The sequence below is a fragment of the Littorina saxatilis genome, linkage group LG2 (assembly GCF_037325665.1).
Source record: "Littorina saxatilis isolate snail1 linkage group LG2, US_GU_Lsax_2.0, whole genome shotgun sequence".
Lineage (NCBI taxonomy): Eukaryota > Metazoa > Mollusca > Gastropoda > Littorinimorpha > Littorinidae > Littorina > Littorina saxatilis.
The window spans coordinates 20,595,068-20,610,738 of record NC_090246.1 but is presented as its reverse complement, the minus strand read 5'-3'; the positions used below and the strand labels follow the sequence as shown (position 1 = coordinate 20,610,738).

At 40.6% G+C, this 15,671-nt stretch overlaps 1 protein-coding gene across 1 annotated transcript in view; it reads right to left on the bottom strand.

Annotated features, from left to right (window-relative positions):
• Window positions 1-3,258: 3,258 nt before the first annotated feature.
• The window catches only part of LOC138958451 (chromosome transmission fidelity protein 18 homolog), a 41,056-nt gene continuing 28,643 nt past the window's right edge, over window positions 3,259-15,671 (bottom strand). Inside the window, exons 19-24 of the mRNA XM_070329605.1 lie at window positions 13,564-13,694; window positions 11,461-11,545; window positions 10,818-10,867; window positions 9,010-9,076; window positions 5,685-5,760; window positions 3,259-5,218 (exon numbers count right to left, since the gene is read on the bottom strand). Coding sequence (XP_070185706.1) covers window positions 5,103-5,218; window positions 5,685-5,760; window positions 9,010-9,076; window positions 10,818-10,867; window positions 11,461-11,545; window positions 13,564-13,694 — 525 coding nt within the window. The 3' untranslated portion in view covers window positions 3,259-5,102. The remainder of the gene's footprint in view (window positions 5,219-5,684; window positions 5,761-9,009; window positions 9,077-10,817; window positions 10,868-11,460; window positions 11,546-13,563; window positions 13,695-15,671) is intronic.

Genomic DNA, 15,671 nt, shown 5'->3' with positions numbered 1-15,671 from the left:
AAAAAGGAGGAACCCCCCCTCACAACTCATTTGGTCCGGCCCTGTATCTGTGATGGTTTACGGGAGGCTTACTGTGCCTTTAAAAACCAAGCAGTCTGTGCTGCGTAACTGAATTGTATGGTTTTGTCAAAATGGTAGAAACTAGTACACTTCCGTGCGTGCGTGTATGTGCGTGTGTATATAAATTATGGGTAGTTATGCCTCTGTACGCCGTGTGTGCGTGCGGGCGTGTGTGTGTGTGCGTACGTGTGTGCATGTGAGTGACAGCGAAACTCGGAGAGAGGGAAAATGATGAAAGAGAAAAAGAGACCGAAAGACATACAAAAAAAAACACAGAGAGATTTTCTCAGCTGCGGGAAGACAGCATTTTGTAAAGCTTGAAAGCCTGCGGGTAATCCCGGTCTATACTGCTATTTAGAGCCACTAACACTAATTTTGTGAATAGTTTACCTTGATGAAAAGTGCAACAAACAATACTGGAAAGTCTGAAGGACGCAAAGTCAGATTTTAGAATTTAAAGATACCATCCTTCTATGTAAACCATCAAGTAAACCCTCACCGATTTGTTAAGGCCTTTACAATGGTGGAAGAGCGTCCCTCCCACAGGACTCACCGAAAATCAACAGCCCCGCTGCGTTCCGTGCGGAGTACGATTTATTTTTGTATGTTTTCAGAAAAGATTTTTAAATTGAGACCGGTGTAACACGAGAAAATTACTCCCACGAGATGTTTACTCCGGAGTAAACATTTCGTACGAAAAAAGCACTCCCCCATTACACGATAAAATTACTCCCCAAGACAGGGGAGTTCCGAGTTAACATTTCGTACAAAAATGTTACTCCCCTGACGAATGAATAACGAATAAATTACTTCACCCCAACACAAGCAATTTAACTTCCCATGCCAGGTGTACGACATTTTTATTCCCTTGTCCCCTGTTAGTCTTGGTGGTGGAAGGGGTGGAAGGAGGGTAGCGCGACATTCGTGTGCGCGAGATCACTTATTGGCATTATCCCTTCACCCGCATCCCATTTTTGCGTACGAGATTTTTTACTGGAAGTAAAAAAAATGGGGAGTAAAAATTTCGTGGAGGGAGTAATTTTTTCGTGCCTTGGGGAGTTCTTTTCTCGTACAAAAAGTGTACTCGGAGTAAGAATTTCGTACGAAATATTTACGCCGGAGTACATTTTTCGTGGAGTAAAAATGTCGTGTTACACCGGTGTCAGTAAACACTATTATAACTTCAGAAAGCAAAATCCATGCACTGCACGCAAACCAGCCAGACTGTTCGTGGTATGTGTCTACCTGGAAGGATTTTCGTATTCCACATAAAAGCCTGGGCAGAGCAATAATAATGTACTCTTCCTTACCGTACCAAGAACAAAATGAGTTTAGTCTGTCTGAAGGGCCAACGGTAGACGTGTTTTGTTCACTATTAAACAAAATACAAATGTTAAACACGTTTATATAGTGCTTCAGAAGAAAATGTGTTCAGAACAATTAGCTCTATCTAGTGTTAAAAGGGTTAATTAAGAGTTATTCGTTATCTTTTTTGCTCTACTCTGGAACATTTTTGAGCGACTCAGACTGATACGACCAAAGACCGGTAAATTCCAATGCCGGCGAAGCCTCAGTGACGCACCACACTGACATCTCTAGCCAGTCAGGTGTGTGAAGCTTATCACACCTGTCAAAATATGTCTTACTCCATTCCTCAGTCAGGTTCTGTCCAATGAGCGTGACAGTTTTAAGAAGCACGAGATTTAAGACGAATATATATATTAAAATGTGACATTGAGCGTGGGGCCTTACGGGTATAATTCGACAGTTTTTCTCTTGATTTGTGAAATTTTACGTGTACAGAGCTCAGACAGCCAAAGCTCGAAAAAAACCATTTTGGTCTCATGAAAAAGAGACCAAACTGATTACTAACACAGCTGATATTTGAAGCAGACATTTTATGAATTGTTTGAGATTCCAATCTCAGTCCTGACATAAACATGCAGTGGTTCCCCCGGAGAAATATTTCTTTAACTTGGCAGACATACAACACTGGTGGCAGATAAGATTTGACTGACTGCAAGTACTATCTGTGTTGATGTTACAGAACCACGTTCTTAGAAATGAAGATAATGTTCAGACAAAAGCTGGGCTCACAATATTCATCTAAAGTATAAATACACGTATAACGAATTTCTCTTCCCCCCCCCCCCTCCTCCCCCCTCCTGCAAAGACGTGTGACTTTTTCGTTTGATTTGGCAGTTTGTATTACATTATTTGTATTACATGCACATACAATTGTACAACAACAGTTTGGTTGTGGGCAATGACAAAATTAGTGTGCATGTGTGTGTGTGTGTGTGTGTGTGATTGCGATGGAACCAGTTACTCCCACAGCAAGCTTTCACATCCCCACACACACCCAAACAAGAAGGGCAAAGCCCATACGACTCACATGCTTGACCTTGACCTTTACATGACCTTGACCTTCAGGGTAAATAACTAAACCTAGCAATGACATACACTAAGAACTGCTTTACACATTTTTCCTACCAAAATACATGTGACCTTGATCCAAGGTCAAGGTCATCCAAGGTCATGCAACACAAAGCTGTTAATTCAAGACATAGGAAGTACAATGGTGCTTATTGGCTCTTTCTACCATGAGATATGGTCACTTTTAGTGGTTCACTACCTTATTTTGGTCACATTTCATAAGGGTCAAAGTGACCTTGACCTTGATCATATGTGACCAAATGTGTCTCATGATGAAAGCATAACATGTGCCCCACATAATTTTTAAGTTTGAAACAGTTATCTTCCATAGTTCAGGGTCAAGGTCACTTCAAAATATGTATACAATCCAACTTTGAAGAGCTCCTGTGACCTTGACCTTGAAGCAAGGTAAACCAAACTGGTATCAAAAGATGGGGCTTACTTTGCCCTATATATCATATATAGGTGAGGTATTGAATCTCAAAAACTTCAGAGAAAATGGGAAAAATGTGAAAAATAGCTGTTTTTTAGGCAACATTTATGGCCCCTGCGACCTTGACCTTGAAGCAAGGTCAAGATGCTATGTATGTTTTTGGGGGCCTTGTCATCATACACCATCTTGCCAAATTTGGTACTGATAGACTGAATAGTGTCCAAGAAATATCCAACGTTAAAGTTTTCCGGACGTCCGGACGGACGGACAACTCGGGTGAGTACATAGACTCACTTTTGCTTCGCATGTGAGTCAAAAAAGGATCTGGAAAAAGAACCCACAAAGACATCTAACAGTTTACTTTTATTCACAATATATACATTTCACAGTACATGTCTTAACAGTACATCATTCCAAAAGTTAGCAAAGACTGCCAACAAATAACTGTGGACAAATATACAGGTTTGTTCAACTGCACATCGCCTTTATTTGATTTGTGTTTGTTGCAAGTGATAAGTCCAAGCAGGATGCAGTTCATGAAATCTTTTATAATGGCAAACTATTTTAAGATATAAATTTATCTGCATAAACAAAATCAACAAACTGTACACATAAAGAATATAAATTAACTTGCAGACAGAAGCATGCATGCGTGCGTACATGCGTCTGTCTGTCTCTGCGTTTCTACATGCATACCATTACCAAGGAAAACATGTATCCATGTCACACGGGCCCATGTGAAGAAAGACGAACTGTGAAACAAAAACTCCTTAGAATTTTTGGAGACACCAACTGACCAAGTCTTTTCTTGCTTCAATAAGAGAACTCTCAAGGGTTACTGGCAGAGGAGAAAAAGGGCAAAAGGCAGACAGTTAGACAAAAAGAGAGGTTTGGGGATGGGGGTGTAGTATTTGGGTAGTAGTGATTTTTTTCTGATGGAAAAAAAAAGAGCAGGCCACAGCAATTTTCAGTATCTTTTTCTGTTTGGAGATTGAAAAACTTCTAATTTCAGTATCTTCCTCTGTTTGGAGATTGAAACACTTCTAATTTCAGTATCTTCCTCTGTTTGGAGATTGAAAAACTTCTAATTTCAGTATCTTCCTCTGTTTGGAGATTGAAAAACTTCTAATTTTAGTATCTTCCTCTGTTTGGAGATTGAAAAACTTCTAATTTCAGTATCTTCCTCTGTTTGGAGATTGAAACACTTCTGATATCAGTATCTTCCTCTGTTTGGAGATTGAAACACTTCTAATTTCAGTATCTTCCTCTGTTTGGAGATTGAAAAACTTCTAATTTCAGTATCTTCCTCTGTTTGGAGATTGAAAAACTTCTAATTTCAGCATCTTCCTCTGTTTGGAGATTGAAAAACTTCTAATTTCAGTATCTTCCTCTGTTTGGAGATTGAAACACTTCTAATTTCAGTATCTTCCTCTGTTTGGAGATTGAAAAACTTCTAATTTCAGTATTTTCCTCTGTTTGGAGATTGAAACACTTCTAATTTCAGTATCTTCCTCTGTTTGGAGATTGAAACACTTCTAATTTCAGTATCTTCCTCTGTTTGGAGATTGAAACACTTCTAATTTCAGTATCTTCCTCTGTTTGGAGATTGAAAAACTTCTAATTTCAGTATCTTCCTCTGTTTGGAGATTGAAAAACTTCTAATTTCAGTATCTTCCTCTGTTTGGAGATTGAAAAACTTCTAATTTCAGTATCTTCCTCTGTTTGGAGATTGAAAAACTTCTAATTTCAGTATCTTCCTCTGTTTGGAGATTGAAACACTTCTAATTTCAGTATCTTCCTCTGTTTGGAGATTGAAACACTTCTAATTTTAGTATCTTCCTCTGTTTGGAGATTGAAAAACTTCTAATTTCAGTATCTTCCTCTGTTTGGAGATTGAAAAACTTCTAATTTCAGTATCTTCCTCTGTTTGGAGATTGAAAAACTTCTAATTTCAGTATCTTCCTCTGTTTGGAGATTGAAAAACTTCTAATTTCAGTATCTTCCTCTGTTTGGAGATTGAAAAACTTCTAATTTCAGTATCTTCCTCTGTTTGGAGATTGAAAAACTTCCAAACAGTAATAACAGCTGCATCCGTTTAATCTCACCAGATCAGAACAACGTTCACATCTCCGTCTCACACTGAACTGTTCACAATAACAAGAGATAGAGTGCGTCAGAGAAGATCTTGCATTTTGACGTTCTTCCGCACGGCATTAGAGTATCCTTCCTTGAAGTGGAACCAAATCACTGTATCAAGAACATTTTTCTCTGGCGCCTTGTCTTTTTTCTCTGTAACAAAGCAAGATTTATATTCAACCTTAAACTCATGTTCATTCCTTGTGAAGAGTTATTCAGTATACCATCTTGTGTATACTGCCTATCAAACAAATCATATACAGGCAGAGCAAGACACTATAGTTATTACACACACACACACACACACACACACACACACACACACACACACAGACTGAGAGAGAAACCTGTTGCAACACACACACACACACACACACACACACACACACACACACACACAGACTGAGAGAGAAACCAGTAGCAACACACACACACGCATACAATCAGACTGAGAGAGAAACCTGTTGCAACACACACACACACGCACGCAAGCGCACACACACACACACACACACACACACACACACACACACACACACACACACACACACACACACACACACACACACACACACACACACACACACACACACATGTACCTAAGCAAACGCCACCATACCTTTTTGAGCCTCATCAGGTATAGTTGACTGCTCGCGTTTCTTCCGTGTGAAACCAGCAAAAAAGTTTGTCCGTGGCTGCAAAGAAATACAGATTCTTAGTTAAGGAAACAAAAGAGTAAAGGAAAAGTACAGAAACCACTCCTGTCAAAAACAAGAAGAGCAAACGCTCGATCGAGTCACTTTCGCAGTTCTGAATATTATATGAGGCATCAGATGGACAAGAAGAAATTGCTATTCACAACACAATGCATACCTGAAGCATACCTGTGACCTTGAAAAAGGTCAAAGGTCACCAAAGCAGACGTCAAAGTGTAGAGGTCACTGGGAGTCACGTTCACATAAAATTTGAGCCCGGTCACTTTTATAGTTTCCGAGAAAAGCCCAACGTTAAGTTGTGTGTTGCCGAACAGAAAAGGCTAGTTATCTCCCTTGTTTTTCTGATAACGTTCGTAAAAGGCTACAGATGTAAATACTTTGATGTAAAGAATAATCCTACAAAGTTTCAATCACATCCGATGAACTTTGTCAAAGATATAAAATGTCTAATTTTTCCTTTGACGCTGACCTGTGACCTTGAAAAAGGTCAAAGGTCAACGAAACCATCGTTAAAGTGTAGAGGTCATTGGAGGTCACGACTAAACAAAATATGAGCCCGATCGCTTTGATAGTTTCCGAGAAAAGTCCAACGTTAAGGTGGTGTCTACGGCCGGACGGCCGGCCGGCCGGCCGGACGGCCGGCCGGACAGACTAACACTGACCGATTACATAGAGTCACTTTTTCTCAAGTGACTCAACAAGACGAAACACATTGCAAGCACATGTGCAAAATCATGCAGCCAGAATGTGTACAAAGATCAATGTAGAAACATATGGACGGTCAGAGAGACAAGAAAAAGAGACCTGGGCTAAGGAGCACAAACCGAAAGTGGTTGCCAACCAAACGAGAAAGAACAGTTAACAAACCACAGGGTCAGATTCATTGAAATCACAACAAATGTTAATTTCAACCAATTCAACACCACCGCGGCTGGCTCCCTACCAGTTGGTATCGTTCTTGTGCACTTCAGCCCTGAACACAAACATCATAGCATTTGAACTTCCCAAGACAGGGAGAGGAATATGTTCATGTAGTATCAACATACATGGTAACAATCAGGGTTCAAATTTGTCAGGAAAAATACAGATACCTTCAGTCAACTCCAACTCAAAAAATCCTGCATAACTTCTCGTCATTAGTAAAGCAGAAATTCCCTTATGAGTTGGTAACAATCAATATATACAGTGGAACCCCCCTTAAAAGACCCTTAATTTAAGACTTCCTCCCTTTTCTTCTTCTTCTGCGTTCGTGGGCTGAAACTCCCACGTACACTCGTGTTTTTGCACGAGTGGAACTTTACGTGTATGACCGTTTTTACCCCGCCATTTAGGCAGCCATACGCCGCTTTCGTAGGAAGCATGCTGGGTATTTTCGTGTTTCTATAACCCACCGAACTCTGACATGGATTACAGTATCTTTTTCGTTGCGCACTTGGTCTTGTGCTTGCGTGTACACACGGGGGTGTTCGGACACCGAGGAGAGTCTGCACACAAAGTTGACTCTGAGAAATAAATCTCTCGCCGAACGTGGGGACGAACTCACGCTGATAGCGGCTAACTGGATACAAATCCAGCGCGCTACCGACTGAGCTACATCCCCCCAGCCCTTCCTCCCTTTTAAGACCTTAGTTATTCAGATTGTCTGTTATGTTATATGAAGTCTTATATCGTGCGCGTATCTCCAGACTCGGACTCAAGGCGCAGGGATCTATTTATGCCGTGTGAGATGGAATTTTTGACACAATACATCACGCATTCACATCGACCAGCAGATCGCAGCCATTTCGGCGCATATCCTACTTTTCACGGCCTATTATTCCAAGTCACACGGGTATTTTGGTGGACATTTTTTATTTATGCCTAGCACTTGAACCCACCACCTAGGTTAGGAAAGGGGGGAGAAAATTGCTAACGCCCTGACCCAGGGTCGAACTCGCAACCTCTCGCTTCCGAGCGCAAGTGCGTTACCACTCGGCCACCCAGTTCATATCCTCTGTCAATTTACCCCCATTTTAAGACTCCCTCTTTTTTAAGACCCGACTTTCTCAGATTTCTGGAGGTCTTAAAAGGGGGGTTCCACTGTATTCGTTATCAAACTATGGTGATCTATGATAACATTTACATGACTGGGCAACTTATACATCATCAACTTCCAGAAGAATCAACATTCCTTTCAGCAATCATTCATCAGACCTGGGAACCCCTGTTTTGCACTTTGGGTATTCTCAAACAAACTTGGTGTATTTTCAGAAAAATGAGCGTACTCCACACAGCGTTTACACATCCATGATTAAAACATGCCTCATGCGCGTCCATCACATCGTTAATTAAGTTTACCTATACATTTAAAACAACTGCTTTTTTCAATTTTTACTGACAAAAACTGTACCGTATTTGATGGACTACAAGCCGCGACTTTAAAAAAAACAAAAAACGCATTGCGGCTTATAAAAAGATGCGGCTAAAACGTTACCTAAACTTGAATAGCATTCACCTAATGGAAGTCGCCGCGGATTTTCATTTCGCTCGATTAGCGATTACCGGTACTTTATTAGCTCTCTACTCAAAACTCGGCGCTTTTCTCTTTCTTTCGCGAATCTTCGTTTGTCAACAAGTCGTCGTGACAAGCGTACAGAGAAACACCAGATGTATCAGGATCTCGCGCGCGCGAGATTTAGTTTTTTTTGTGTCTCGCGATAGTTGGAGGAGCGAGAGCCGCCATGTTGTGTTTTCGTCTGCTCGAAATGTGCGCAAAAGTCGTAAATCATCCCAATAAAGCTTATTCCGGGCGGGACTACATGTGTGTGTTGGTTACAAATTGTGTGTGTGATATTTTTCTTCAAACTTTTTCACTTTTCTTCTTTGTTTCACTTGTTTATTCTCGGAGCCGATTTCGCCAAATACCGTACTTTCGTTTGCCTGGTTGTTTTGATTGATTGACACGATCCGATTATATTTTTTTCGACGGCAGCTAATATATTGACGTAATCATGTGCTAAAATACTGGATCGGCTTCGGGATGGGCTTGTGAAGAAAAGTAGTCTAGGAATTTTTCTCGTCGTATTTTTTTCCCACTGATCGTATTCTCGACAATCATGCGTACAAAATACGGCAAAATCGTATGGGTTCCCAGGTCTGATTAATTGACCTTAATAATACAAGAATATCTGGGTTTTTTAAAAAGCTTTCTTTCAGCTATTTTAAAAGTTCGTTTCAAGTTTAACCCACCTTCTCCTCTCTGACAGGTTTTGCTTCCAATGACTGCTTGTGGTTGGGAATTCTTGAAGGGGTTTGACTGAAACACACACACAAAAAGAAATGACATGTACTTGTATTCTGCAGTCTTCCGTGTCCAATCTTGTATTTTCTTTCAACCCTGTTACATTTCTAGGCAAACAGAATGAATAAAAGCATATGTACATCAAAATCTGTACAAATAATTATTACAAGAATTTAAACCATAACGGGCGGGGATGTAGTTCAGTCGGTAGCGCGCTGGATTTGTATCCAATTGGCCGCTGTCAGCGTGAGTTCGTCCCCACGTTCGGCGAGAGATTTATTTCTCAGAGTCAACTTTGTGTGCAGACTCTCCTCGGTGTCCGAACACCCCCGTGTGTACACGCAAGCACAAGACCAAGTGCGCACGAAAAAGATCCTGTAATCCATGTCAGAGTTGGGTGGGTTATAGAAACACGAAAATACCCAGCATGCTTCCTCCGAAAACGGCGCATGGCTGTCTAAATGGCGGGGTAAAAACGGTCATACACGTAAAAGCCGTGGGAGTTTCAGCCCATGAACGAACAAACAAACAAACAAACAAGAGGCGAAGCCTTCAAGGCTCACGTAAGAAATCGACAAACAGTAACACAAACTCAATCACTTCGTCACACAAACACACACACACACATACACACACACACACACACACACACACACACACACACACACACACACACACACAGTAAGCGGCATAGGTGACACTGTGCAAGAAAGCGAGACACTAGATCTAGATCTGAATGGCCGATTTCGAAGAAAAAACTAGTCTCGGCCCGCTCGGCAAAATAACAATGACCGAGACTTTCAGTAATTCCTTCGCGTGACGTCTAACCCTCTTACGTCATAATGTGACGTCTTCAAATGTTGTGACGTCTTCAAATGTTAAAGTTTCTACCACAGACATACATACATACATACATACGCACGCACGCACGCACGCACAGACAGACAAAAGTTAGCATCGCATAGGCTACACTTACGTGAGCCAAAAACCATAACAAGTCAAGTTTTCATGGCATGGGCAGCTCAGAACAAGTTCCCACAATCTAAAACACGGAGTGTTATTTGAGGACACATACGTCCAAACCCCAAGCAGGGATCGCGCTAGCTTTTTAAAAAACGCGTAAGTCATACGCAACGAAACGAAAAAAACGCGTCACGGACCAATATTTTTGCGTACTACGAAAACACGTACAGACACAAACAAAACACGCACGAAAGACTTAAAGACACTCCTTACCTAAATACGGCGAGTTTTCCTGTCGAACTCCGCGCACGCCTGTCGAATAACACCCCTGCTGTCTCCAACCTTCGGGCCTTGCGAGTTTGTTTCCCGCTCTAATACGACTAGACACACTTTCCGCCTTTTGCAAGCGCGAGATGGGAGAGCAGCTAATGTCTGTTTCATTATCCGACAAGACATTATTTGGTAATACCCTCGTTACGTTCGTTTGCGATACTTCGATGCAAAAAGAAACGGACTTTAGTTTTGACGCGCAGATTTCATGTGTGTCGTCACTTCTCGAGCCCTATAGTCAGTTTCAGGATCGGGTGATTATTAAGTCAGAGCAAAAGCGCTGCGTGAAGACAAGAAAAAGTTACAATATTTTTGCGTATGGCTTACGCGGTGTGGGGAAAAAAACGCATCAGCGACTTTTAAAATGCGTCAAATACGCAAAAATTGTGCGTAAACGCGATCCCTGCCCATGTACCTCTACCAGCATGCGTTAACACATACACACAATAAACAAAACACTTACAGCTCAGAGAAGTTGGCTGCTTCATTTCTTCTCATTTTCTCCAGTTCAATCTGAAATCAAACAAGAAGTTCATAGTTTTAAGACAGTCATTATTTATGTTCCGTCTGCGTTTGCAAGGCTCTTTGCTTCTGAAAAAAACATTTGCAAAACTGCACTTTTATTCAGTAGCTCAGAAAGTAAAGGTAACAAAAGGAATGATCCTCTGAGCACCGGATAAATTCACAAACTCCATGATTTTAAACTGACCTTCCTTTATGATCCTCTGCCATACAAAAAGATAAAATAAGACAAGATGAAATCATTTTGATTATTCTGACAGATGGGTGCAGGAAGAAAATCAAAGTCTAAACCAAGCAAAAGTAACAATACTCCCATGGTATTGGTGGCTTTGAAAAATATTAAGGCAGTTTTCAATCATCACGTCAAGCACCCATGTATGTGATACCTTATGAATGTTTAGTCTAGTTTACACAATAATGTCTTTTCTTTGTTTTGGGATTCTTTGAAACAGCAAGTCTGCTTGCTTCCGAAAGAGAGAGAAAAAAGTGTGTGTGCATGTGTATATATGTGTGTGTGTCTTTATGTCAGTCCATCTCTGTGTGTCCATATATATACATTATTAAGTTGTGCCAAGGCAACTGACCTCTCTGGCGATGAGCTGCTTGGCTCCATACGTAAGCTGTCTTCGCTGCTTGAGACCAGAGAATCGAACCACCTCCTCCACATTCCTGTCAACACATGAAAAATTTCAACATATTATATGTGTATCAAGCCAAACACTGCTAAGAGTATGAGTTTTCTGATTCTAACAAATGTGAAAGTTTCCTCCTGTGTACCCATTCCGCCTTCATATCCAATTAAGCCATTCAAATCCACTCACAAACCTTGAGGGTACAGTACTAATACTGTATTAACAAGAAGAGCAAACGCTCGATCGAGTCACTTTCGCAGTTCTGAATATTATATGAGGCATCAGATGGACAGGAAGAAATTGCTATTCACAACACAATGAGTCACGTTCACATAAAATTTGAGCCCGGTCACTTTTATAGTTTCCGAGAAAAGCCCAACGTTAAGTTGTGTGTTGCCGAACAGAAAAGGCTAGTTATCTCCCTTGTTTTTCTGATAACGTTCGTAAAAGGCTACAGATGTAAATACTTTGATGTAAAGAATAATCCTACAAAGTTTCAATCACATCCGATGAACTTTGTCAAAGATATAAAATGTCTAATTTTTCCTTTGACGCTGACCTGTGACCTTGAAAAAGGTCAAAGGTCAACGAAACCATCGTTAAAGTATAGAGGTCATTGGAGGTCACGACTAAACAAAATATGAGCCCGATCGCTTTGATAGTTTCCGAGAAAAGTCCAACGTTAAGGTGGTGTCTACGGACGGCCGGCCGGACAGACTAACACTGACCGATTACATAGAGTCACTTTTTCTCAAGTGACTCAATAATATGATTCAAAAATGAAGAAATAAGCTCACACATTCACAGACACAGAAAATGAATTTTTTTTTTAACACTTTCTACCCCACCTATGTTGACCAAGGTTTTTTTAGCCGAGACCAGCTGTGCTGCAGCAGGTCACTCAGAATTGTAGTAACTGTGTATCAACACGCTGGAATTTCAGGCGTTAGATGGACGTTACAGGAAGCGACTGAAACTAACAGTCTGAGCGGATATATCCGTACCAGGTCAGATAGAGCCATATGAGTGGGTACGGATATATCTGTACCTGGGAGACAATGAGTTAAAGTAAAAAGAAAAAAATTATTAAAATTAATAGGGGACATACACATCCATTGTTTTAACTTCACAAGTTGCTCACAGGGTTATTCTGGATGCCTCTAACTTGGATACTCCACAGAAGTGTCTCAATGTAATATTGACTTCAAACTGCACTTCCAGAGCAAGATGGTTACCTCCCCCGTGCTCTCCATTGGGTTCATATTTCAAGACTTGTCATGCAGATTCTTTGCTTTCTCTTCGAGTTACTTTTGGTATATTATTTAATGTTTGTTTCCTTTATTTGTTTATTAGTTTGCTTTCTGGTACTGTTGTCATGTTAATATTGTTGCCACAGAAGCTATTTTAGTTGAATTTAATGGTGATCTGAACCGTAAACTAATACAAAATACAAGAACATTTGTATAGGTTGGCATCTGCACAGACAGGACACAGATAATTGATGTTTTTGTTTTATTTACCACAAAATACTTGACAAAAAGGAGACGATCCCAACCACATAACAACTCAGACTGAACTATAGTGGTACCTGTGATGAAAGGACACCCTTTGGACCAGCTGAAGGTGTCCTTACATTGTAGGTGGCCAGTCATGACAGGTATATTTTGGTCAAGATACTACACCAAAGGACAACAAAATGTGTGTCCTTTATTGGGAGGTGTCCACTCATCGGAGGGGCCTCACATAGCTGGTACCACTGTATGAGAAACGAGGGTGATAAATGACACTGAACTAAGAGAAACGAGGGTGATAAATGACACTGAACTAAGAGAAACGAGGGTGATAAATGACACTGAACTATGAGAAACAAGGGTGATAAATGACAGTGAACTATGAGAAACAAGGGGGATAAATGACAGTGAACTATGAGAAACGAGGGGGATAAATGACACTGAACTATGAGAAACGAGGGTGATAAATGACACTGAACTATGAGAAACGAGGGTGATAAATGACACTGAACTATGAGAAACGAGGGGGATAAATGACACTAACGGGTCCAAGACGTAGATGTACTGTCCCTCAGGTGAGCGTTCCTGGCGGTAGGTCATGTTGTAGTTGATCATGACGTGGACCAGGTGAGCCAGCTCCTCCTTCTCTCTGCTGCTGTACAGTTGTGTGTTCACCTACACAAAGATACAAACTAAATGTAAACACCCATTCACAAAAACACACACACCAAGACTAACTTTCTAAGTGAACACAGGTACATTATTTAATTTTCATTTCCATAACATTATTGTCCCACATGCACACACACAAATACAAACACACAAGTTCTCACACAAACAGACACACGCACACACACACGCACACACTGAAACGCTCAGTAATGTGCGCACACACACACACACACACACACACACACAAAGCACTGAAACATTCATCAGGCCAAAATCTTACCAAGACCCATAGAAAGAGAATGTAAAAGTAAAACTCTGGAACCCTGAGGAAGAGGGAAACAAATCGTCTATTTATCATCATTTGTCTTGATGAGCACATTTCCTTGTTCCATTACTGTCACATTTTTCTAAGCAGTCTTTTCTTAAAAAAATGTGTTATTGAAGAACAGGACTAGCTTATTACTAACAAGAAGGGCAAAGCCCATACGACTCACATGCTTGACCTTGACCGTTACATGACCTTGACCTTCAGGGTCAAGGTCAAATAACTAAACCTAGCAATGACATCATACACTAAGAACTGATTTACACATTTTTCCTACCAAAATACATGTGACCTTGACCCAAGGTCAAGGTCATCCAAGGTCATGCAACACAAAGCTGTTAATTCAAGACATAGGAAGTACAATGGTGCTTATTGGCCCTTTCTACCATGAGATATGGTCACTTTTAGTGGTTCACTACCTTATTTTGGTCACATTTCATAAGGGTCAAAGTGACCTTGACCTTGATCATATGTGACCAAATGTGTCTCATGATGAAAGCATAACATGTGCCCCACATAATTTTTAAGTTTGAAACAGTTATCTTCCATAGTTCAGGGTCAAGGTCACTTCAAAATATGTATACAATCCAACTTTGAAGAGCTCCTGTGACCTTGACCTTGAAGCAAGGTAAACCAAACTGGTATCAAAAGATGGGGCTTACTTTGCCCTATATATCATATAAAGGTGAGGTATTCAATCTCAAAAACTTCAGAGAAAATGTGAAAAATGTGAAAAATACCTGTTTTTTAGACATTTATGGCCCCTGCGACCTTGACCTTGAAGCAAGGTCAAGATGCTATGTATGTTTTTTGGGGCCTTGTCATCATACACCATCTTGCCAAATTTGGTACTGATAGACTGAATAGTGTCCAAGAAATATCCAACGTTAAAGTTTTCCGGACGGCCGGCCGGACGGCTGGCCGGCCGGCCGGCCGGCCGGACGGACGGACGACTCGGGTGAGTACATAGACTCACTTTTGCTTCGCATGTGAGTCAAAAATATGTTCTGGCCCGAAACAACAAGCAAGATCTTTGTGAAACAGCCATCCTTTAATTGGAGCAAAGCTTTTACGTCTGCCCAAACAGCATCATAAACAAGTAATGCAGCACACACACAAAATACAATTTTGATTAAACCTAATATTAATTGCAGACTTTTCATAAAACTTGAAGGTTCAGTGCAAAAAAAACCCCACAATTTTCTCCAAAGCCTGTACACCTTCACATTTAAAGAAGGGGATCAACAACAAGTCGCGTAAGGCGAAAATACAACATTTAGTCAAGTAGCTGTCGAACTCACAGAATGAAACTGAACGCAATGCCATTTTTCAGCAAGACCGTATACTCGTAGCATCGTCAGTCCACCGCTCATGGCAAAGGCAGTGAAACTGACAAGAAGAGCGGGGTAGTAGTTGCGCTAAGAAGGATAGCACGCTTTTCTGTACCTCTCTTTGTTTTAACTTTCTGAGCGTGTTTTTAATCCAAACATATCATATCTATATGTTTTTGGAATCAGGAACCGACAAGGAATAAGATGAAAGTGTTTTTAAATTGATTTCGAAAATTTAATTTTGATAATAATTTTTATATATTTAATTTTCAGAGCTTGTTTTTAATCCGAATATAACATATTTATATGTTTTAGGAATCAGAA